This window comes from Drosophila busckii, chromosome 3R (genome assembly GCF_011750605.1).
Source record: "Drosophila busckii strain San Diego stock center, stock number 13000-0081.31 chromosome 3R, ASM1175060v1, whole genome shotgun sequence".
In the NCBI taxonomy this organism is placed as follows: domain Eukaryota; kingdom Metazoa; phylum Arthropoda; class Insecta; order Diptera; family Drosophilidae; genus Drosophila; species Drosophila busckii.
This window is the reverse complement of record NC_046607.1, coordinates 14,445,015-14,469,912: the sequence shown is the minus strand read 5'-3', so window position 1 is coordinate 14,469,912 and position 24,898 is coordinate 14,445,015. Positions and strand designations below refer to the sequence as shown.

Genomic DNA, 24,898 nt, shown 5'->3' with positions numbered 1-24,898 from the left:
CTAAGCAAACAATTTGCGTGTTAGCCCACAGCCAGCCCCGCTCGCTGGCCAGAGGCTGCTGCTGCCGGCCATCGTTGACCTTTAAACACCTGTACAAACAGCAAAGTTGAGCAGAGGCGAGGGTAGCAGAGGCGACGACCACGCCCGCAGACATAAATTGGTGGCATTTGTTTTTGAGCTTTGTGTTAAATACACGAGCCAGTCCACACCTCGTCGGCGTTGGCGTCGGCGTCCGCGTCAGCATCGAGAGCTCGAGCAGGCTGGTAAATATTTACGCAATAAAATTTAATGTGTTTTTGGTCGGGCGGCGCTGAGACGCCAGCGGGCTTGGGCAGGCGGGCGTGCTAAACTAAAATACTTGTGTAATAATAATTACAAATAAATGAGTCCAAACACGCAATCTGAAGCTATAAATGTAATCCGCACCAAAGTAAGCCACAATACAAACGAAAATTATGAAACGCATGTTGGGCAACTCGCTTGGACATGATTAAGAACAGAACTGAACTGAACAGAGCTTACCCGGCAAGGCAGATACGCGTGCGTTCCGATCTGTGTGGTAACGTTTGACGAGGCAAATCCATCCAGATAAGGCTCCACCAGCACACCCGTTGTGTCCGACAGTGCGTTCGCCTCGGGCACCAGCGCTGATACTTGTGCGGCGGCAACGGCTGAAAAGGCTGAGGCTGCAGCTGAAGCTGAGGCTGCGGCTGAAGATGAAGCTGAAACGGAGGATAATGTGTCCACACCACTCTCATCAAACGTGGTGGCTGCCACCGTGGCCGTGGCTGTTGCTGTCGTCTGTGTCTGCGAAGCTGAAATTGATTTGAGGCAAGCAGAAGAAAAGAAAAAAATGTATATATATAAGCAAAAGTTGTTTTGTTGTTAATCGAAATGTCAATTTGGCCTATGATTCAGCCAAGGCTTAAGTCACGTACGTGTGCTACACACACACACACACGCACACACTCACTCACATTTGAGTTGCGTGCAAAATCGTTTACCTGAAATTTTAATATTCAGCTCTTGTCAGCTTAACTGCGTATTTAAGATACAAATAAAGCAAATCTGCTTCTGCTAGGATGCATAGAAAATTTATTACAGCATTATTTATTGAATTTGCTGCGCAAGTTGAATTTAAGCTTGAATGTTTAGTATGCTTGATAGATATGAAGATTATAGCAAAGATGATGAATTTCTTACTCTAGTGTGACCAGCACGTTTTTGTAGCAACAATCGATAAAACTCAGCTTTAGATATATAAATTTAAGGCAATTGTATTAATTTCCTAATATAATATATTTAATACTAACTGAACAATCAATTGCACTTAGCAGAAATCAAAATTTTCAAACTTTAAGTTGAATTGGAAGTCATAAATAAAATAAAGTCTTCATATTAAAGATATTTATTTCAAGACTTTCTTATTCCAACGCACCAGAATATATTTAAGATATTTTTTGTTGAATTTTTCATTTCTTCGGACCATTCAGCCACTGAATTTTAATTTTTAAGTTTGCAATTATGTCAGAATTTTGTGTCAGGCCTAAACGCAATCTAATTATGCATTACAGCAATTTGTGCTTGCGCCTGATTTATGAACTTTTCAAAAGGAAATGAACAGCGCGTTCAGTGGTAAATGTGTCAACCGGCGTTGACACGTTGAGACCGCCTGCCAGTCAAGAGTCAACCCACCCCCACCTAATGGGCGGGTTGGGGCTGCCACCCACATAGCTAACGCTCGCGTAAAACGAGCTTAACAACATTAATTGACGATGTGGCAAATATGCAACTGACGGTTATACACACAAAAACCGCCGAGTCAGTAAGGTAGGTAAGTAGACACAAGGACTTGCCACACACACACACACACACACACACACACCTCAAGCGGCTGCAAGTGACGGCACATGGCGTGTGTGCTTTGTTTGCTGGCGACTGTCAGTTTTTGGTTTCGAATTAATCAACGCCGTTTTAAGTGGCTTCGCCCATCGACATCAGCAGCAGCAGCAGCAGCAGCAACAACCACCAGAGCGCCACCCCATTGGCAGTTACACCCTTAGAGAGCTGCGAGCTCTGCGTGTTGGCGTTGTTTTGATTTTCGCGCTTCAAAGTTTTTTAATGAATGGCGTTCATTAAAATTGATTGTTGTTTGCGGCGTCACCACAGTCGATGACTTGGCAATACGCACTCAACTGTGAGCAATGACAGCGGCACAGCCATTGGCATTATGGGCAATGGGTTAGGGTTAGAGGACACCCCAAAATGCGTGGTATTTGCTGAATCGCCAATTAACTAGCAATTTCTCCAAAAGTGAAATGCTTTTTCATGTCGAGCACCCCCCGCACTCTCAGCTGCTTCTGCCAACTGCCAGCATATTACGTATACGTATTTATAGCAAATTTGGCACGAATTCATTGAATGAGCTTGCTGCATATTTTGCCAGTTGAAACCACTTTGCGTTATAAATTAATTTTGTATAAAAAGCTTTAGGCCCCATTGGAGCAATTGAAGCGTCAAGTACACACAGCGAATCGCATCGAGTGCTCTGGGCCAACTTTGACTTTGACACAATTGCTGCGGCTGCTGCTGCCGCTGTTGGCTGTTGCTGACAGCTTTAGTTTCAGTTTTCAAATTCGTTCGAAATCAACGTTAACCAAATCACAAACGGCAACAGTAAGAAGATGCAATCGATTTGCTGATTGATGGTCCCTTAGATACAATACAGTTGTGTGGGTGTATTAGCTACGTTTGTATGTGTGTGTTAGCTGACCTTAATGCGCACTGAATTGGAATTGAAAATTTTAAAAAATATAACAAAATATAAATTTTATGCAGTGCACTTGCAACAAGCCGCACAATTTTTTTTTATTTTTACTAAGCTGGTTTGCTTGAATTAAATACAATTGAAATACAATTGCAATTGTTTAATTGAATTTTAAGTTTTTTGCGCGTACCTTGAGCTTTTCAAATACAATTTAATTGAGTTGCTGGCAGCAACAAAATTTTGTTTAACAAAAGGTCAGAATTTATAAAATTGTTTGCTCATGCATTGCTGATCTGCTGACATGACACTGGCTGGCGGGCTGACTGGCTGGCTGGCTGGCTGGCTGACTGGTCTGGGGTTTGCAATGCAATTAAAAGGGCGATTGTAGCGTAAAAACGATTACAAGTTTGACAAACTCGCACGTCAATTTAATTGGTTCAACCTTCTGATGGAACTGCTGACGCTTAGGCTATTGGTTTTGACGACTGACAGACAGACTGACAAACTGTTTGCGCGTGGAGTGGCGCCCCATACCAGGACGCTGCAGAAATCAACAATCATTTCATATGTGCCTAGTTTTTCTTGTTGCACACACACACACACACAGATTTTTGCAACGACTACGTCCTGTCGCTGACGGGCACAAAAAGCAGCAGAAAAAAAAGCAACCAGAAACGGAAAAGTGGAAACGATGATGGCGCTTTCGTAATTGACAAAAGGTTTCATGCATCCAATGCCACTGTCATTGCGCTCTACACACACGCACGAGTGCCTACAAGAGAGACACACGCACACACACCCACACATGTACAGCAGGGCAGAAGCGACACAAAAATTGAAGGCGCGCTGAAAAGATCAAAGCCGTTCGATTGTCAGTGTCGAAAGTTGTAGGCGGCGGCTCTTACTACCGCTTACAGCTGTTGGCCCCAATGCGGGTAGCAGTTGCTGCCTGTTGTTGTTGTTGCTTCCTATGTCTGTTCTGTTGTGGGCTGAGTGACAGGAGTCGTGTGTGATTTGTCAAAGCACGCCCTGAAGTGCTGCGAAGCAAACGCTACGCCTACAGCCGCGTTCTATATTCAGTTTGTGCCTAACGAGTCGAGCCGCCTTTGGCGAATGACACTGGCAATTATGCTCGAGCTCAGCCAGAGAAATTGTCAGGTGGGTAGTAACTATATTTGTGCTAATCAAAGCTGCTTTGCTGCCTATGAATTTGACAATGTGCTCGTCCCTGTGTTCAGTTTGTTCAATCGTTTCACACAGTAAAACCAAAAATCTAACAAAAAAATCCAAAAAAAATAAGTCAATTCTCTGACGGGCTTTAGGTAAGCATATAATAGTTTCAACGCTTTGGCTGCAACTTCTCAGCTTTGCAGACTTGCGAATCAAAGATGTGCAGTCCTTGTTGCGGCCCTTGCTGCGGACCTTGTTGCGGATCCTGCTGCGGACCACCATGTTGCAGCCCCTGCTGCAGCCCATGTTGCAGCCCCTGTTGCAGCCCTTGTTGCAGCCCCTGTTGCGGTTCGTGTTGTAGCTCATGCTGTGGTAGCTGTTGCAGTCCCTGCTGCTGTAGCAGTTGCTGTGGAAAATGCTGTGGACCTTGCTGTAGCCCCTGTTGCGGCAGTTGCTGTGGCAAATGCGCACCCTGTTGCAGTCCGTGCTGCTCACCCTGTTGTGCACCCTGTTGCAGTCCTTGCTGCGCGCCTTGTTGCAGCCCCTGTTGCGGGCCCTGCTGCGGACCCTGTGGCCCCTGCGGTCCCAAATGCGGCTAGAAATCATTTAATTGATTATATTCCCAACCACCACCACCCAACCGCCATCGGCATGTGGACTGCACCTGAATAACACCTAAATAATATCGCCCATACCCCCGTTAGAGAATTGATAACCCACCCAGACACACACACAAACACACACGCAGACACACACGCACGCACACGCACAATATGTTTGCTAAAAATAAAAATAAATTTCAAATTGAAATTGAATTAAACTCGTGCTGATTTAAATATAGCGCACATTAGACAATTCCCCGTTGGCTTTTGTCTTTTGTGACTTGTGACTGCTTTTGGCAGCATATTAATGAAAGCAAGCAAAAAACATATTGTACTGTTATGTTTGTGCTTGGGGCGTTCTCTGTGCAGCAAAGTTGGTCATTTTAAAGAATTAAGTAAGCACAAAAACTTTGTTTGTGCTCTTGCAAAATTAATTAAAATATCAATTTCCATAACGTGACAGCAACAGAACCAGCATAGCCGACTACAAAGAGCGAATAACATAACATACAGTAAAAGCATGCGAGGTGAGTGAGCAAAGGACACGCACAGGATGTCAACAGCCAGGAACCTTTTAAGCTTGCGCGGAATAACCGGAAGTTGTTTACGACGCCCGACTGCAGTCATCATCAGCTCACGATGGCAGCTGACACAACTTTGCATACTTTAATTAAACAGAAGCACACACACACACACACAAACAGTTGGTAAGTGTAATTTGGCAAGCATGTCAAGCCAGCCAAAAAGTTTAAATAAATGCTTGTTAAACGTCGCAACATTGCCCGCAGTGCTTTACAAAACTATGTTAACTTACAACGAGCACGAGACCGAGACAGAGACTCTCTCGCTCTCTCGCACTCTCACTCTCTGGCATCGACATGCAGCGGCATTTGCTTGGCAATTTCAATGGAAAACTGCCGCAAAGCATTCAAAGCATCTCTGACTTGCCTTGAATATCCTGTTGCTGCTGCTGCTGCTGCTGCTGCTGCTGTTGCTGCATTGTCGTCTGCTGCTCTTCAGTTGGCTTCAGCCAGGCTGTGTGTTTGCTAATGGCGCTGGGCAGCTGTGGCAGCGGCATCGACCGGCCTCAGCCAAGTTAATTAGGGTTAATTAATGTTAGAAAAACACACACGCACACACAGACATATTGACTCTGCGCAAATTGGCATATATTGCCACACACACACACGCACACAGTCGCACAGCAGCGCGTCGAGTATCTCGAGTAGCTGCGGCAGCTGAACAGGAAATGAGTTTTCAAAAGGCCGGAAGGCAACAATTATGCGACTCGCTTTGTATGCAACGCACTCGCTTTATGCTATTAATTTACATGTATGCGTGTGTGCGTGTGTGTGTGTTGGGAGTGTCTCTTAACCCTTATATGTGCCATTGATGCTTGTCATTTAACTGAAAAGCAATTACGTAAGCGACCACATCATTTTTTTGCTATTAATTCGCAGAATTTTTGCACTAAGTGAAATTATACAAAGTTTTCTATTTGCTATTCGCTTTTATGGCTTAACCTTTGCTTAAGCGCACCCATTGGCAAGTTATTTGAGCCGTTAGCAATCAATAAAGGCTTAAAGCTTTATCTTCAATTTGCAAGTATAAAAAATATATAACAATGCCGTTAGCAAAGTTTAAAAAAATCTACTAACCCTGAATCCATTTCCACGAAAACAACATGTAAACATGTAAAATCCAATTTGCCAGCGTTCAATTTATCCGGCCAAGGATACAGTTTACACAATAATCTGCATATGCATACTGATGTATTCTATTTACCAAGAGCTCGACATGAATTGTTAGAAATGACAGCGTATCGTACACTTTCAATACCAATACGTTTAATGAATTTTAAGCTATCGCTGAATTTAAGTGACAAACTGTATACTTGGCAATATTCTTATTCAAAGCTGAGTATATTCAATCAAAGTATTACTATATTAAAATAAAATAAGCAATTTCAGTGTTATGCCTTGTCTAACTTTCTGTCATAAATTACAACAACTTAATTAATTAATTTTTGTTACAAGGTCATGTTAAACAAAAATTTGTGTTGCAACATGTTTTATATTTTGCCTTGACATCAATTTTAATTAAGCTTGGAATAATCATTTTGCATTGGATTTATGTTATGTTAAATCAGTTTGGGTTTCGGCTCATTGCGAATGCAACGAATGAAAATGAAGCATAAAAATATCTGCATTGAGTGTCATGTTCGATAGGCAGGCAGGCAACAAACAAACAATGTGACAGCCATTAGATTGCGCTCAAATAGACCCTAATATGCTGTGGTCTGTACGCAATTTTTATATGTCCATGCGTGTGCTTTTGTTTGCATTTATTTTATTATGCTATTTAGTTATTAATTATGCAGCCAATTATGTGTTTATCGCTTGGCAGCTGAAATTGTCAGCTTCAACCGCAAATGCAAACAGATGGACAGAAAACCTTTTATGTGGCTAGTTGGCATTTATCGCTCTGCAAAGCGGTTTTGCTGCCTAACAAGATAAAAACATAAAATGCGAGTGTAAATGCTCAAATATGCAAACAAACATTGAACATTGCTGAACAAGGATAACGCCAGATGTTCTAAGCTGCTAAGCTGACGACCCAATAGCTTCTTGGAAAGCAGACTTTAAGCTTAAGTATGGATTACAGTATCAGCAGTATTCGTGGAAATAGAACTAGTGTGTTCCTTCTATAATCAGTCTGCATTCAAAGCAATCAATTGCATTCCTAAGAAAATTGAAAATTGTTTCTGAAGCACTAAGATCACAATAGATGCAACTTAACAAAAACTGCAGTAAGGAGAGATTCTTACTGTTGAACTAAAGTTCATATTTATTTCACTTTGCTCACGTCCATTTAAAAAAGAAGTAAACATTGCAGTTCAAGGCACACTTATATACTATTGGCCTTGTGGCGAAAATTTCTGTGCGAAAAGTAACCTCAAACATGTGGAACAGTTTGCAACAATTAGTTAATTAAAAGTTCCACAGAAAAAAAGTAACTATAACGCTATTGTTGATAGGATTAAAATGGTTGACTGCATTATGCGTGAACAAAACACACACACACACACATTAGCATAGCTAAAGGTACAACCAACTAATTTGGCGGCTTTACCGCAAAACTGTTTTGCAAATGGTGCGCTGGGTAGCATTTGTTTTCAATTTGCGCAAACGAAACAACAAGTTTTTAATTTCAACGTAATATGCACACGAAAATTAACAATCTGCAAAATTACAAATATGTATAATGCATTTAGTAAATGTGATTTTTTTGTTGCTCATATTTAGCGTATGAGCTTAGCAGTTACTAATTTCGTAATGGATATTAACTGGAGGTGGGAACACACACACAGTATGTTGTGATATAGATATAATAACACTAACTATCAACGCTGATGTGAACATACGTGCGAGTGTGGGTGGGCAGTGGGTGACAGTGGGTGTGGGTGCTTTATTTGAGTTACCATTCATCCATCATTAGTTGAACACAAAAAGGATTTTATGATGTGGTAATGGGGACATAAAAGCACGCACCTACGTATATAGCAGTCATGATGTGAGAATTATGTACACGTGTGTGTATTTCTATGTGTGTGTCTGTGTGTTGTATAGTATTTTTTATGTTTTTTGCCTTTTGAGCACACAAGTTGGCGTATTTTCGAGCTAAGCTAACACACACACACATTGCTCGCAGCATAAACTGTCGGCTAGGCGTCTTTTCACACACGTTTTAACTAAGCCACAACTTCCGCAACGTGTCATTCATGCCGTCTCTCTTGCCAGCAGCACCCCGCCCCCCACGCTTTATATGATTACGTGTCCGACCGCTGAACAGCATACAACGTCTGCCCTCGAGATGCTGTTGATTATACCCAGTGCTCTGGCACTAACAGCAGAGCATATTGGCAAGCGCTGGAATCGCTATAAATGCTGTAAACAAAGCGTAGCTGAAAGTCGTTCGCAGCTTGCGCTTAGATGTATGCTATGATATTCACACGTAGTCCAACTGGCTTTGCTCGTAACTCAGCACAACATGGCATAACTTAGTTTTGTGTATGCTTAATACAGTTTTACGGGCAATGCACACAGCATCCTCATTCTGACCCACACACACACGCCTGACAGCGCTCAGCGACAACATCGCTGGCTGCGCTACAAAGACTTTAAAACGCATAAAAATTCCGACACGTCGTAAACTCCAAGCTTTTAACAGCTCCTCCCAACAGTCAGCAATCAACTGCACTCAACCAAACACACACACACACACACAGACACACACACGCACTATAAAGCTATGTTGCCAGTCATGCCGTTGTTGTTGTGGTGTTGCTTGTTGCTCTGTATTGTTGTTGGCCCTCCCCCTCTAGTCTCGCCTTGTCTGTTCCGCTGCAGTTAACCTGCAAAGTAGCGCAATTTGTTGATAGCAGGTAAAATTTCATTTGCCAACAGCGTTTTCTATTTTTTATGCCATCTAATGATGGCACTAGCAACGCGGTTGTGCATGTGCCTGCAGCAGGACGACGAAGTGAAAAGAACTGACGTGCGAGAAATGCATGTGAAATATTGTAACGTGCTCTAAACACGTACTGGTGCAAAAAATAATAATAATAAACGCAATTGTTTTATATATTTTTGCTTGCTCGCTACTTATTTTTTATGTCAATTATGCGCAGCGCATATTTTAAGCAGCAGCAGCAGCGGCAGCAGACCCGCAGCAACTCGCGCTGCTCGGTAAATAACTCGAAATATATGGCATGCCATGAAGTATCCTGCAGGATAGTTATGCAGCAGTTGCACTTGTTGTGCTTAAATTAATGCGCAAACTTAAACTTGTGTTTAAATTCGGACTATCAGGCAATGCTTAAAGACTTTAGTTTGCTGTTAAAGTTTTACGATTCGAAGCCATGGTTCAATAGCTTTATTGTTATAGTTTTTGCAGCCCTGGCTACGTCAACATAAATATCACTTTACCTCAATCTGTGCAATTTGCCAATAAAACTCTTGAACCTCAGCTGAAAGCGCTTTAAGCCAACAACGACGACTACGACGACGACGACAAAATAAAAGCGTCATATAGCTTACCCCAAAATGGCCAGACTGATGCTTACGTGTGCCTTTAGTCCTCTTGTTTGTTGCGCTGCGTGTGTGTGTGTGTGTGTGCAACACAAAACAGACTTTTAACTTTTGCATAAAAACAAGCAGACGCCAGCGCCAACGCCGGCAGCAGTTAGTGCCCGTTGCCGTGCATGTAGCCCAAGCAAGGATGCAACTTTCAGCTGCTAAACGAAAATATAAAACACTTAACTCAACTGCAGGCAGCAACGTTTGACGGCGACGGCGTCGGCGATGAAGCTGACGCTGATGGTGAGTCACTCAGATTGTACAAATGCATGTGTCACATGGCTCAAACCAAACACACACACAGATGCACAAACGGACGCAGTTTGTATTGCCAACAGCCAGCATAGGCAGGCAACTGTTTGATGGCACTAAACGAGACGCTGCTGCTGCTGCTGGGTGGGCGTTGGCTGTTAAGCCAGCGGGCAAACAAACTAAAAGCAGGCCACTAGACAGACACCAGAGCTGAACCTAATGCCAATGCGACTAGCAGCTATAAATTTGGGTCAGTTTTTGGCCAGCAGGCGCCTTTAGTCGATTGCCAATAACAAACAATGACAAGATTGCAATGAAAACAGTTTTAAATTGTATTGAAGCCATCAGTACTAATTAAATTGTTTTTTAGTTTAAAACAGAATTGATAAACTTCAATTATTCGATTCTGCTCAATTATTTATGGAAAATTAGAATATATAATAATGTGGAATTTTTTAAAATAAATAAATAAAAAGAAAGGCACGCAATTTTCTAACTAAAGCAACGAGAACATCATTTGATTAAACTAGATTATTAGCTTGCTTATAAGTATAGTAAACAGTAGTATTTATTATTATTATGTAATATAAGTATCTCAAAAACTAATCAAAGAGATTATTTTTGAATTTTATTTACTTGCTTATCTATAGAAAATAGTGTGAAGTGTGAAGAATTTGAAATTGATTAAACTTAACTATAATAATTTGCAAGCTGCTGTAGCAATCTAAACCACTGTGCCATGCTTAACGTGTTATGTGTAAATTGTGTGTAAATTTAATAAACAACAACTAAAGTTTAAATTGCCGTTAGCATAAATTATGAGCAGTTAGAGTCTTTGGGCTGCAGTCAAGAGTTGAAACTGAGGGCGCAGCTATACTTAAGCGAGAGCACAATAAAGTATAAAAAATGTATGTACTCGAATACGGCGGAAGCATTACGCTTTTCAAATTTCGGCACTGTCGTACAAAATGCCAGCAGCCGCAGCAGTTGCCCCAAAACTCATAAAGCGCTTCCTGCACTCTTGAATCGAATGCAGCAACAGCAGCAGCAGCAGCAGCAAGAACAGCAGCCGCAGCTTGTTAAGGTTACTTTCCTGCTGCTCTTTATGGTTTGCGCCTTTTGTTGAGTCGATCTTTGGAAAGTAGAACAGAGCAGAGCAAGTAAAGCGCCGCGGGTTGTCATTACATTTACCTACACAGCTCGATGGCGCCTTTGGCTCCAACTGAGCTGGTGGCTGCTGCTGTTGCTGTCGTCGTCGTCGTCGTCGTTGTGTGTTTGTTTGCCAGCAAGTTTAGTCGTCGCATTTTATATTGTTGTTTGCCTCTTCAATAAAATAAGACCGTATGCAGTCTGAAGTGCTGGCAGAGTGGCACTATGTTGAAATGCAGGCCCCATTAGAATATCAGCAAGTCTGAAAGCATTTGTGGCTGGCTGGCTACTCTTGACAATTCCATTGCAGGAATTTGAGTCGAATTTCGCACACACACAATAAATTCGAATATTCAAGCTTGCCAAGAATGCAGCCAAAGACCTGTGCATGTGCAATTGCTGTATTAGCTGATTAAAAGAAAACTAATTTGGCTTTTAATCTAGCAGTGGCAACCACATTTTGATGCTTGACTTTGTCAACGCTTTGCCACATGCCATTTGAATTTGCATTCAAAATGCGCACGATAGTTTTCTATTTCATAGTTCACTGTTTTTTTTTTTTTTTTGTTAAGCTTCTAACTGATGCTTAAATGCACTGACAACGAAAATTTTGCATAATATGCAACTGTGTGTGTGTGTGTGCAGCTAGAGAGTTTTGTGGCAAGGCGAAAAACGAGCAACCGCCCCCAAATGGAGCTATGAATGGCAGGAGTGCCAACTGGCCGACCATGTATGCAAATTACGCGCATTGCTCCCATCATGAATTGTCACCCATTTTCCAACTGAGATGCTTCGACACGCGCCCAGGCCGCACTGCTGCTGCTGCTGCTGCTGCTGCGGTGACAGCAGCCAACACCCAACTGGGAGTGCCAATGCCAACGACAACGACAATAACGGGGCAGCCCTTGGAGTCAAAACCGCAGGCGTTCAGCCAGCCAAAGCTGCAGTCAAACGTTTCGATGCTGCTGCTCCCTTTTTTGGGGGCACAACTGACTGTCCTGACTGTGCGGACTGGCAATCAACATGAATATATCTGCTGCTAATATAGCGCACCCAAATGGTTTGGAATTGCTAATTTTATCAGTGTGTGTGTGTGTGTGTGTGTGTGCGCACGTGTATAAATTTCACATTGTCTAACGGCGCATCCTTTGCCCAAAAAATAAAAAAAAAGGAAATTGGGTTTGAGACAATTCCGTTGCATATTGCGCATACGGCTGGTAAGCCGCAAACATGTCGCGTTTGGTTTATCTTTGAATACGCTGCGTCCTTTTATTGTCCAACATAAAGACTGATAATTATGCCAAGCCTAATATTATGCGCACATAAAAATATGTATCAAAGCAAAAAAAATTGTTTTTATTGTTATTACAACCCAGCCAGCCACCCACCCAGCAGTCCCACCGTCTATATAAACAATAACAATTGAAATAACGACAAAAGCTCAATTCTATTTTCATGCGCACAGTTTGCGTCGCTGATTTGAAAGGACTACTAACCAATATACATGCATGCAATAGCAATAGCTATTGCTTTCTAACTACCTATTCAATCTGTTTTATCCCATGCAAACGTCGGTGTGTGTGTGTGTGTGTATATAGGTTATGTTGGGGCGAGCCAGAGCTTGGCCTCAGCGATTTAATCGCCGTAATGGAAACGTCGCTTTTTATTAAAGCCTTTCATTTGCACGTATTTGTATTTGCCGTTTCAATTTGCAATATTTTTGCTTGCGTTGGCTATAAAAAAAAATAAATAAATAATAAACCAATGTTTTGACTAAAAAGACAAACAACGTTTGTTTTAGTTTCTAATGAATCAATATTTATGTTTTCCCAATATGTAACACACCTGAATATCATGATTTTTTTTGGTTTATTAGAAATAGACTCGTAATTATTGGTAGCTAATTTAGTATAAACAAAAGAAATGTACAGAATCAATTAGGTTTACACTTTACAGCAAAGTTATCTGTATTTATTTACCTTCAAATGAAAAGTAAAGCAGCTAAGACTGACAGAGCTACCAAATTCATTCATTCATTCATTCACTTGCTTGCTTCTTCTTAAGAAAACAGCAACAATTACTGCTTGCTTTTGTATTTGCAATTGCAATTTGTCAGTCGATTAATTTTATAGCCAGCAACAGTGAAGTGCTGCACTTGCTTCAAATAGATTTATTTGCCACACAATACAAGTTGATTTAGAAACTTTAACTATGAGTAGTTTGTCTTTGGGGAGCTTTAGTACTACGCTTGATATTAAGTGCTGCTGTTAAACAAATGCTGTAACTTGTTGTTATCAATATTATAATTTTATTTTGTTGCTCTGCTCTGTCGTGTCGTCGTCGCCCAATTTATGGGCAACAATAGTTTTTGAAAGCTGAGCGCGCGGCTGTAGACAAAGGAAGCGCACTAGAGAGACATTGCACACATACAACAAATGGCAAACAACGTAAATAAACAACGCGTGCACGAGAGAAATCTCTGGACGAGATGCAATGCTTGGTTGGGCGAGCGAGATCGCAGCTGGCAGGCAGCCTGGGAGGCTGGCAGGCTGAGCGGAAGGAGTAGCAACAACAATGCGGCGGCTGTGTAATTTGAATGCACAATGCGCTGCTCCGGCTCGGCTCAGCTCAGCTCTATCCATGTCCTGTGCGCTCGGTTTTTATCTTTCATGTCGTTGTGTAGTTTGGTTTGGTTGATTTTTTGCACGCTTATTGCATTTGTCTCGATTCGTTTGGTACTCGCACAAAAAACAAATTGCCGGAAGTATGCAAATGTATGACGCAGCTTATCAGATATTGTTTGAGAGCTTTGGGCTCTCGCTCTCTGCATGGACGGATGCAGATGTTGTTGTCCAACAAAACGAAAATGGATTTGGGGCAGGGGAGCGTGCGCTTGAAAATGGAAATCAGTATGGTAATATGACTGCAACTGGGCGTTGCTACTTGGCACTCATTTGCCTTGCAAAAGACGCTCGCCACTCCCAGTAGTCGGTTGTAAACAAAAGTAGGCGACAGCAAATAACTCTCAGAGACACTTGTTCGGAATTGAACTGTCAGCTACAGTGGCTGCCACCCCACCGCACCCACCCAACGCTGCTGGCCAAAATTGAATTACATTTTCAGTTCACTCTATGCTAAAAAGCCGACAAACGGCAAAGGCCAAACGGCATCAGTGCAGATAAAAATTAATTAAAAATCTCTGGCCTTATTTATTTATTCATTTTTCTTGCCTGTTGCAGAATTTGGCGCAGCGAAACTTTAAAAGTGAGCACAGCGCTTTATGAAAAATCCATTCAATACTTTTGCTAATCAGCAGCTGCTCTACGTCTTTTCTTGTTTAACTGTCCACCTACTGTCAATGCTAGTCATTTATAATCGCTCGAACTTTGTGACATTTATGCCGTCTGACATGATCCAAGTGACACTGCCAGACTGTACGATAAGAGCAGCTTCTATTTTGTTTTTAGACCAGCTTGGAGCACTTGACGTATACATAGATAAGTATTTCCCTTAGCACTTGTACATGATTATTTGATATTTCCCTAACTTTTTTGTTTTTAGTCTCGCAGGCAATCGTTAACGCCGGTTCAAGTCCTTGGGGTGCTGTCGCCGGGGGCGTTCGGTTGTCCGCCTTGCTCTGCAACTTATTGATAAATGATTGCGAAGGATTTTTATTGCCTGTGCTGTCACAACGCTTCGCCCCCACAGTTTTGTAGCTGTCTACCGCTGAGCATTGATGGACACAACCCCCTCAGCCTGCGTTTCGCTTGCTACCCGTTGCTAGTGGCCGTTTACTAATGGATAGCTGCTGATACTCGAGCTGCTGCTGCTGCTGCTGCTTGGCCACATCACACGTATGACACGCTGTTGCCGCTTCGGTCTGCAGTTTATCAACAGTTTAGCGGCTTCTGTGTCTGACAGGTGAATAAAAGCAGCTGTCGACACATTTCGCACCACACACCGAACGAACGAACTACGCCGCTGGTGTGTGTATGTGGTCTGTAACTATGTTGGGTGTTACAGAGTGGCAGCTTCATTAATTTTTACATAAAGCATATTGATTTTATATTGTTTCATCTTATCTCAAATTGTCAAAGCAAAGTCTGTGATTAAACGTCGGCTCTCACTTTCATTATTAACAGCAAACTTATGCTTGCAATTTATTACGTATACGCAACTACTTTTTTTATCAACAACTCAAACAGCGCATTTAAATTGGTTTGTTGCTTGTCATAACCCAAGTCAATGGCTCAATAAGCTGCTAACAGTGGCCGCCCCCCTGGTGGGCATTCTAGATTGTCTCTAGGTGTTGCGACTGCAGCTCTTAAATCCGCACTTTGGTGTAAAATTTATTGATACACTCTGCTTGCAATAAAAATTGATGGTAAAAACACATTTACACAGACAGAGTACAGAGCGCAGCCAAGGGGCGTGGCGCGGTAAGTGTTGGTTGTAATTTTTCATTTCATTGTTTTGTTCTTTGGGAGCCGTGGGAAAATTCGCGAACGCGGCGGATAAGCCAAAAGCACAAAGCAAAGCCAAAGTAGCAAAAGGCAAAAAGCAACAGCGGAAAGTTCTTGCTCTGCTTCATGAGCAATATGTATTGTAACTATATATACATAGTATATAAAAATATACTATATAAACACACTTTTTTGGAAATGGCAGACGGAACTGGAAGCGCATTTTTTTATATATTTACTTCGCACTGAAAGTGGATGAGAGAGAGCGACGCGCTACAGCGACAGCTGAAAACTGCAATAAAACCAGGCAGACGGAAATTAAAGCAGCAAAAATAATGTCGCCAGCCAACAAAAAGAATAAAAAGGAAAGTGAAAAGTTTTACTCCACAAACACACAACAAAAAAAAAAAAGGCAATGAAACATATTTGTAAATAAGACGCAGCAGCAGCAGTCGCAACAAAAACAAAATAAAAATAAATATAAATAAAAAAAAAGAGGAAGCAAAAACCAAAGCGTAACTTTGTTGATTTCATTTTTATTGCTATAATTTATATGTGCGAACGCGCTGCGGAAACTCCACTCCGTTGCTCTATACGCTGCGTATACGTTATATTCTATGCTCAGTCGCTTTAAGAGCCCTTAAGTGACCCAAATGTCCGAGGCTTTGAATTAGATGCTCTCGACAAAGAACATTAGCTGCATTACAGTTCAATTCAAAGCCAAAACACATACAACAAAAAAAGTTGCCAGCCAAATGCAAATCATTTTTAAATGCTAACAAATTTCGGTCAATTTATTTCGGGTTGCTGCGAAATAAATTACAACAAAGCCGCAGCGCATGAAAAAGTTATGAATAATGTTTTAAAAAAAAAAAAAGCAAATACGAAAGTACAGCAGTTCTACGAAATGGCAAATAAATCAATCTTACACCAGAGCCCCTACAGCGCGCTCTAGCCTCAGCCTCAGTCTCAAAAGTCACGAAGGGGGTGGCGCTGTAAACTTAGAGCAAAGCCCGAAGTCGCAAAAATTCTGCAGCAAAAAATTTGTACAAAGCCAAAATCAATACTGTTTAAAAATAGCAGAGACCTGCACATAGACATAATACGTTACTTCATAAATAATATAGAGCTATACTATGTGCTGACTGATGAACTGAGTGAGTTATAACAGAGAGGGCGTCATATCTGTTGTGCAATGTGCAATGGCTTGTTAACATGATTGAGTAACTAGTACTTATTTTATATTGCTGCCATATCAGCTTTAAATTATAGTTGCCCAATTGATTTAATATTTTCATAAGCTTAAAGTTAAGTACGCTTGAAATTTAATTCGACTACACAAAATGTTTGGCCAACTTCGCTTCATTGCATTGCGCCTGCTACTTTCCATTTCTGTTTCCCGCTCGCTCGCATATTTCTGTGCTCATTTGTGTTGGCTTTAAGTTTCGCTTACATTTTACTTTTTTTTTTTTTTGCTTTGCTGCTGCCCGAGATCATTTACAATTCAACATTTTCCAGAGCTCATGAATTATGTTTGCATGTTGCCTTTTGCACTTATTTATTCTTTATGCTCGACTACATTTTTTTGTGTGTTGAGTGAGAGGTAATTTGAGAATGATGCTGTCGACGACTAATAGCTTCATATACTTACTATTATAAAAAAAAAAAAATGCATTTATGCGCTGATTAAAATCGCTTGAATTCACTCTTTACTCTATTATATCAGATAAAGTATAACTGACTCTTAACTCTTTAATTTAATAAGTAGTTGGAACATGGCAGATAATTGCAACATTTAAATAGCTGCGCATCCAATTAACTTTATACATATTTCGAAATAATTTGTTGCTCTTAACGCAATCCAGAAACCAGTCAGTTGCCCAGATATACAGCGTAAAGCAGCTTATAATTATTCATAATTATTAAAAGTTGAAATTACTTTTAAAACGTTTCTCTTGAATATTGCGTATTCGCAGTGTTGCTATACATGGGTGAACTGGGTAAAATAATATTATTCATAATTATTTAAAATCTAGCTGCCTTTTAAGGTGTTGCTTTATATGAGCGTTCTGGGTATAATTATAACGAATATACATATTTAAAATTCTTAATGTCTGTTGAATGTTTTATATGCACGGTCGGGTCTAATTATAATAATTATTAATACAATTTAAAAATCTGAATTTCATTCTATCCTTCATTCAATTAATAAGTAACTAAATAACTCTGTCCACTCTGCAGTGTAACATTTACGACATTGAGTATTTAAACAAAATATAATTTCATTTAGAGCGCAATTGTGGCTGACTTCTTTCTAATGCTTTTCCAATTCTATTTGTCAATACTTTAAGCACTACGAATGCAGGAATATAATATGCACTTACCAATTGTCATGTAGAGAATGCCACCGATAAGTAACTGTGCCAGATGTGGGCAGATGCTGGGCGTGGGCATTGCGCCAATTCTGGCGCTGGCAATTCGCATTTTGGATCGATTTTTTTGCAAGTACAATCCCATGCCGCGCTCCAGCCAGAAGAGCGCGATAAATGTTCACCTACGCAGAAATAATGCGAGTCTCGACACTTTCACTTCTTATATGTAGTAGCAAAGGCAGTGACAATGCAACGCAGCAATTACCACACGGGCGATATGTAAACGCATTTAACAACGCGCTTAAATCTTTTTTGCGAACTTTTGCTGAGCCAACACAACTAAGTGTGAATAGGATAAGTCCTGGGCAACTATTTCTGCAGCATTGACAAATTCACTTTCACTTTAGCGTTTGTCAAAAACGCAAAAAAATCAAAAGTTTACTATAAATCAACGTTGGTAGCATAAATCGTCGATATTTGCGGGACGGTTGAATGTTTTATGGACAAATTTAGCGCACAAACTTTTCACACTTGCAGCAGCACCACGAAGATCGTTTAGAAGTTTGTGCATGTCCATGCAAAAAAATATTTATGGCTGTTTATTTATTTAGCACAGTTTGTTGTTTGTGTTTAGTTTGTTCATTTGTGATTTAATGATGCATTTTGTTTATTTGGCTCGTCTTTTGTATTTTTATGAGTTTTCTCATTGCCGGGTTATAAATAACCTTTGGCTGTTTGCCATCCTTGTTGACTGCTGCTGCACCTCTTGCTCACTTGCCGTATCCTTTGCTATCAGTTATTGGGCTTTGAGTTGTTTATCCTGGGGGCTGCTCTGCCAGTTGGCAGCTAAAAACAACATCTGTCGGTTTGTCGAATTTTCGGGTTGTAGTATGTGCCTTGGTATTTATCTGGAATGAAACAAAAGGCAATCAGGATTTTTAATGTTGCGTCTATAGAGGAATCGATTCATTTACAGACTGCTAAATGCCAAGTGATTTACTTTACTTCTATAAGTAGTTGCGAGCTTACACATACATATATATCCTGTGAAAGAGCTAGTGTTTGGTCGTGGTCCTGCATGTGTGTGTTGCTCATTGTTATTGTAGATAATTGCTTTTGCCAGCGTCTGGGGGCTTTGCTTTCATGTTTAGTTTTGCGCTCAATTAATTATCTCAAGTTACACCATTTGTGGTTTTAGGTGCCAAATCGGCAATGCTGATGCATGCAGCAGCAGCAGCAGCTGCAACGCCACTAAGCAAGGGGTATCGGTCGGTCGGTCGGTAAGTAACCAAAGGGCAGCGAACAGGGCATTGCAATTAGTATTCAATGCAATGAATGTTTGCGTTTGCCAACTAATTAACCTGCCATTGCTTCGGCCAATATTAGCTCGACTTGCATTGAGTTGGTTGCACTTGCACAGAAGTCGAAATGTTAATTAAAATTGAATATTAATCAAATGGCGTGAGCTTATCGCCCCCAACAGCAATCACTTTAAGTTTATCAATTTATCATTTTACGATATATTTGCATTTAAATTCTTTTCGCTTTGCCTTTTTGAGTCTACTTGAGTTGCCCCCGCAATCTCGCATAAAGCAAAAATTCAACTTCATAATTTTCCACACGTTACTGGCAACTCAGCTGCAAAAATCCACGCACATAACCAGGCCACGAGTGGCCCTGCTCCATGTGTGTGGATGCAACGCAGCAAAATGTCACCGAAAGTGAAAAGCGGCGGCAGTAAATGCTTCCAAAACCCAATCCCACTACACTGAGCGAAATACTGAGCTCGTAAATATATGCCGCTCAATTTTTCTTTTAAACTTAATGCGCTTTTTTCTTTAGTGCACAGTCAGTGACATTAGAAGTGGTGGGTATAAGTAAGAGTAGCAGTTCCACTTTCCACTTTCCACTTTTGGCCGCCTGCTGCGAATGTAGGCCACTGGCAAAATGTTGACTTTAATGTTGCTGTCGCTTAAAATTTATGCAGCTGACGGCCACTGTGCGTCCTCTGGCTTGTCAGCCAGCTTGCGAAAACGAGCAGCGACGCACAGTGGGTAACCCAAATGGAATGCCAAAGTTGGAAATAATATTCGACTTCATTTGTAAATTATCTGACGCAACGTTGTCTGATTTTTATAAAAACAAAAAATGCAATATATCAATATAATACATTGACAAATTAAATTAAAATTGAAGCTAATGAAGCAGAAATATTTTTTATGAAAGCGTCTTGGGCTTCTCTTAAGCTCATGACATACAAAAACGATTATGCCAGCAAATTTGATCATTTGAGCCACTGTGCGGCGCAGTGATGTCTGTAGGCGCCATGCATTTTGCTGGGTAGATAGATAGCCGTGCCAAAGGTTGGGAGGAGTCTGTAGTGTGTGCATGAGGGAGCAGTCAAGCGTGCATTTTTTACGAAAATTTGAATCTGACTGCCACATCTGAAGATTTATACGGGTCGCTTAATAACCAACACACACATATATATATTTACTTGCACCCGTCAAGACTCATACAGACACATATTAAGAGGGTTAAAAGCATATGTAATTAAAAAGTTTGTCTAAACAATTCTTTAATTAAATATTATTTGCTGGTCGGCCACATTGAGCTGTCTGAACAAAGTCAAAACCCATTCACTTTTCATACGAATTTTTCTTGCTTTCTGGCTCGTCGACCACATCTAAATATTAATGACTTCCCATTTTAGCACAGCCCCAAATGAAATTTGAGTTAGTATGTATGTGTGTGTGCGTGTGTGTGTGTGGGGCTCAAAACTTTTTGCAACAAAATATGCCACAAATATTACGTCAATTTGGTTTGCGTTAGTGTTTCCTTTTATCTAAATTTTTCGCACGTGTTGCTAGCAAACTAAAAGCTAAACAAACCCAGCAGCAGTTTTTAGTAAACCCTCTTAATAGCTTAATGACTAAGCCACCAAGTACACAGTTGAGTAACCAAATTAAGCAGCAGTTGAGTACTTGAGAGTAGCAAGTGACAAAAGTTAAAACTTTACACATAAACATACAAGTTTTGTATTTAGTTAAATACAATGGCAAATGTTAAGCATTTAATGTTGATAAATTGTTGTTGCAATAGTGAAGAGCTTTAACTCAGCTAAATTTAACTTAACAAAGCAAAACGAATCAAGGAGGCAAGCATTTAAAAAATTTTGCAATTGCTTAATTAAGCGCTCAACTCAACATTCAGATAATACTTAATTTAAATTGAATTAATAAAAATAATTTATTAACTATATATTTAATATGAAACGTTTAACAAATACATGTGTGCATATGTATATCAAAGTATAAGTAACGAGTTAAATGCAAATTAATGTTGCCAGCTAAAAATCGTGGCTTCAAGGCGAGTTGGCAGCACCGCTTGGCGACAATTTGCTTTACAACAAACTCTAACTATTTGCATACAATGCATGTAGAGTAAGTTTTGAAATTTACAAAGCCCGAATACATTTCAAATCGTTTGTGCAACTTACAGTGGCAGCTAAAGCAATTGCGGCAAATATTGAGCTCGGGGCAAAAACATCGACGCCACCGACACTCAGTCAAATCTATGGCACTTTGCGACTTTGCCTGCGTTATATGGAGGATGATGCCAACATATTCACACAACTGCTGAAGCTGCTGGAGACGGTCAACTTTCTGCCGTTTGTATCGAAGCTGCCACATAATGAGCTGGAGCGGTTTCTGCACATGGCGGAGAAGCGCTTGGTGCGCATACAACTGGAGATTGGACACATAAGAGCTGTGCTAGAGGCGTGCAGAAAGAGAGGCGTGGCTTCGTTGTCGCAGGTGAGCTGCTGTGAGCTGCTGCCGTGCAACATAAGAGCGCCAAGCGCGCAGTTGCTGCTGCTGGGCGAACTGTTGCCCAATTTGCAGCAGCTCAAAATGCTTGAGGTAATGCCGCAAGCAGTGCCACAAAATCTGCGGCAGTTAACTGTGCTGCAGCTGCATAAAGCGACGTCGCAAGCAGTGCTGGAGCAAATCTTTGACAATTGTCCGCAGCTGCAGCAGCTCCAGCTGTGCAACGACACAGCGTTACACAGCAGGCTCGATATACGGAACATACACAACTGCCGACAGCTGCGTAAGCTGCAACTGCCGCTGCTCCTGCACTCGGCGCTAAGCTTGTGCCAATTGCAGCAGCTGCAGCATTTGTCGCTGCAGCACAAACATCTGTGGCCAGGCTCGGACTGGCTGCCCATTATACGCGACATTATAGCAGCCAAGCGGCATGAGCTGCGCAGTCTCATTATTGACGGCACCTGGTTGCCAATAACGCTGCAATTGGCGTCGCTGCGGCTACAAAGCTGCTGGGCGCTGACCGAGCTGCTGATTAGCAACTGCAAACTGTCGGATCAGTACAAAAACGGATCGGTGCTGCCGCTGAGCCTGCAACGCTTGAGCTTTAAGCACTGCCAGCTGTTGCAACCGCTGTGCTATTTGCGTTACACGGTGACGCTGCAAACGCTGGAGCTGCATGGCTGCCAACTGCTTGCTGGGCAGGGGCAATTGCTGCAGCAGCTGCTGCAGTTACGCAAACGTTTGCCCACCATCGAACCACTGACGCTGCAGTTCAGCGAGTCGACGCCACTGCGCAGCGAATTCACGAGCTTGAGCAGAGCGCGCTTGGAGTACTTCTCGGAATGGCTGCGGGTGCAGGAGCTGCATGAGAGCGCACTTATTTGGCAACAGCAGCCGGGCATGGTGAGCATGATATTCGGTAATCCAATTACTGGCGTTCCCCAGCTCGAGCTCAAATAAATGCGCTTTGTATTGAGTCAATTGGCAGCTTAGAGTTTTATTAAAGCAAACATTTAACTTTTAATCAAACGCAACCAACAGCAGAGCAGAGAAACAGAAATGTTTTCAAATTGCTAGAATTGATTTCATTTAAGTTTCGCTTCAACAACATTGAGTGCTGTTAACACAATTTACAGTTGCCAAGTGTGTGTCTGTGTGTGTTGCCAGTTGTAGTTGCAATTGCCAGTGTTAAGCATTTTGGGCAATTGTTGTTGTAATTTGTAATTGTTGTTGCTGCTGTTGTGCTACATCATTCGAGCAAACTGTTGTTATTTTATTTTCTTGCTTGCCCAACGCTCTGGCTGAAACTCTCAAGGGAAATTTATCTAAATGTTGTTTCAAAACTTTCGCTTCGCTGTCTATGCAGTGGAGCAGGCAGGCAGCCACATCACATCACAGAGATGAGAGCAATGTGGAGCAGCGGGAGCTTAGCTCACAGCATGAGCGCTCACATTTTTCGCACTCAACAGAAATCTGTTTTGTTTTATTTTTTTTCTTTTGCCCAACATTGGCCAGCAGTACGACTCTCCACAACACGCAGCGCAGTTGACACAACTAAAGACATTACACAACAGATTACGTGTACACACAGATGCCTATGAGTATGTGTGTGTGTGTGTGTGAATTTGGGGGGAGGCTGCTATTAAACTGTGCCACTCTCTCACGCACAAACTGCTGCTGAGCAGATTTGCAACAACAAATTTTTATGTTATTGGTGGAGCAGCCAACCTACGAACTCGCACTCATTGGGCTCATAACGAGCCGAGTGTGTGAGCAGCAAAGAAAGGCTCGACCTTCGACTGAATTAATGTTTGTTACCCCCCAACAACAGCAGCAGCAGTTGTAACTGCTACTCTGCTCTGAGATGTGTATCTTTCACAGGCTATGAAAGCACATCTACATATGCACACACAAACACACATAGAGAGCGACACACACACGTGCATATGGCATCAAGATACTTTCGCTCTGAGGAATTTTACACAAACTTTATTCTATGACATGAACCTTGTCTACACTCGTCCGCTTAGTCCTGCCAAGGCACGTGCTGCTGTCCAGGCAAAATATGCACATATGTGTATGTAGTTGTCCCCGTCCCCTCAGCCAGTTATCAGTTCTATCAGCCATTGTGTCTAGCTGTCTGTCAACATTTCATGCATTTTTTGTGCTGCTTTTAAAAGCTTTGTGGCTTGGGCTGACTTTCATTGTGTGAGTGTGTGTGCTAAAATTATTAAAGAAAGTCTTGCTAGCACTACGCAATGAATACATCAATTTGATAAATAGCATTGCCAGACAGCCGAACCCTTTTATTGCAAATCATTTTATTTAGTCTTAAGCTAGCTGCTTTAAGCTTAAGCTAAGCATAAATTGTGTAGTACATAACGCTAAGCACGTTGCCATAAACTTGCAACAAAGCTACTCGATTTTGACACGCATAAAAATATTTGTTTTTTTTTTTTTTTATTTGCTCAGCATAAATATGCAAGGCGTATATATTCTGTGTGTGCATAGAGTGGAGTTCGCTTGCTTAGACAAGTCAGCTCTGGTCTGGCCACACAAAATCCTTAGCAACCAGCGGCCAGTCTATAAAAGAATATATTGCCACATCGAGCATAGCAACTCCCGCCAACAACGTTTGCTCCCAAGCCAACAGCCCAGCCATAACAGCAACAACAACAACAACCAACAAGCAGAGCAACTAACAAACTACAAAAATAAAGTCGAACATAAAAATCACAGGTTTATAGTATATGTGTGTTGTTGTTTTTTTCGGGGCCAGTTGCTTTGAATGGGCACAGTTTGTTGCTCTAGTTGTTGTTGTTGCTGCTGCTCAACCAAGTTCAAAGTTGGTTTTTTGCAATTTCTGCAGCTTTGTGCACATTTCCACTTTCTCGGCAAACTATCAATAGCAATATCAGATGGCTGGCAATTGCCCAAAGTCACCAAGTTTATCAATTTATTTTTTAAACGCTCAAAACTTGCTTTAATAAAGTGAAGCCCGTTGTCATTAATTTTACAGTGCAAATTTAATTTCTGTCTGCTATTAAAATTTAAATAATTAATTAAAGTCAGTAAAATAAATATATTATAAAGACGCCAAAATAAATACATTTATAATAAAAGCTAAGCTCTTATGCAACAGCAATATAAATCCTCTG

The 24,898-nt window shown here is 41.3% G+C and overlaps 2 protein-coding genes across 2 annotated transcripts in view; one reads left to right on the top strand and one right to left on the bottom strand.

Annotated features, from left to right (window-relative positions):
• LOC108604460 (hemicentin-2) overlaps nt 1-24,898 on the bottom strand; it is a 54,384-nt gene that overhangs the window by 9,699 nt on the left and 19,787 nt on the right. The window contains exons 2-3 of the mRNA XM_017993939.1: nt 17,926-18,821; nt 523-815 (exon numbers count right to left, since the gene is read on the bottom strand). Of these exons, the coding sequence (XP_017849428.1) occupies nt 523-815; nt 17,926-18,058 (426 nt within the window). The 5' untranslated portion in view covers nt 18,059-18,821. The remainder of the gene's footprint in view (nt 1-522; nt 816-17,925; nt 18,822-24,898) is intronic.
• LOC108604459 lies at nt 21,476-22,700 on the top strand. Its single transcript, XM_017993938.1, has one exon. The coding sequence runs from the start codon at nt 21,519-21,521 to the stop codon at nt 22,698-22,700; it is 1,182 nt and encodes a 393-aa protein (XP_017849427.1). The 5' UTR covers nt 21,476-21,518.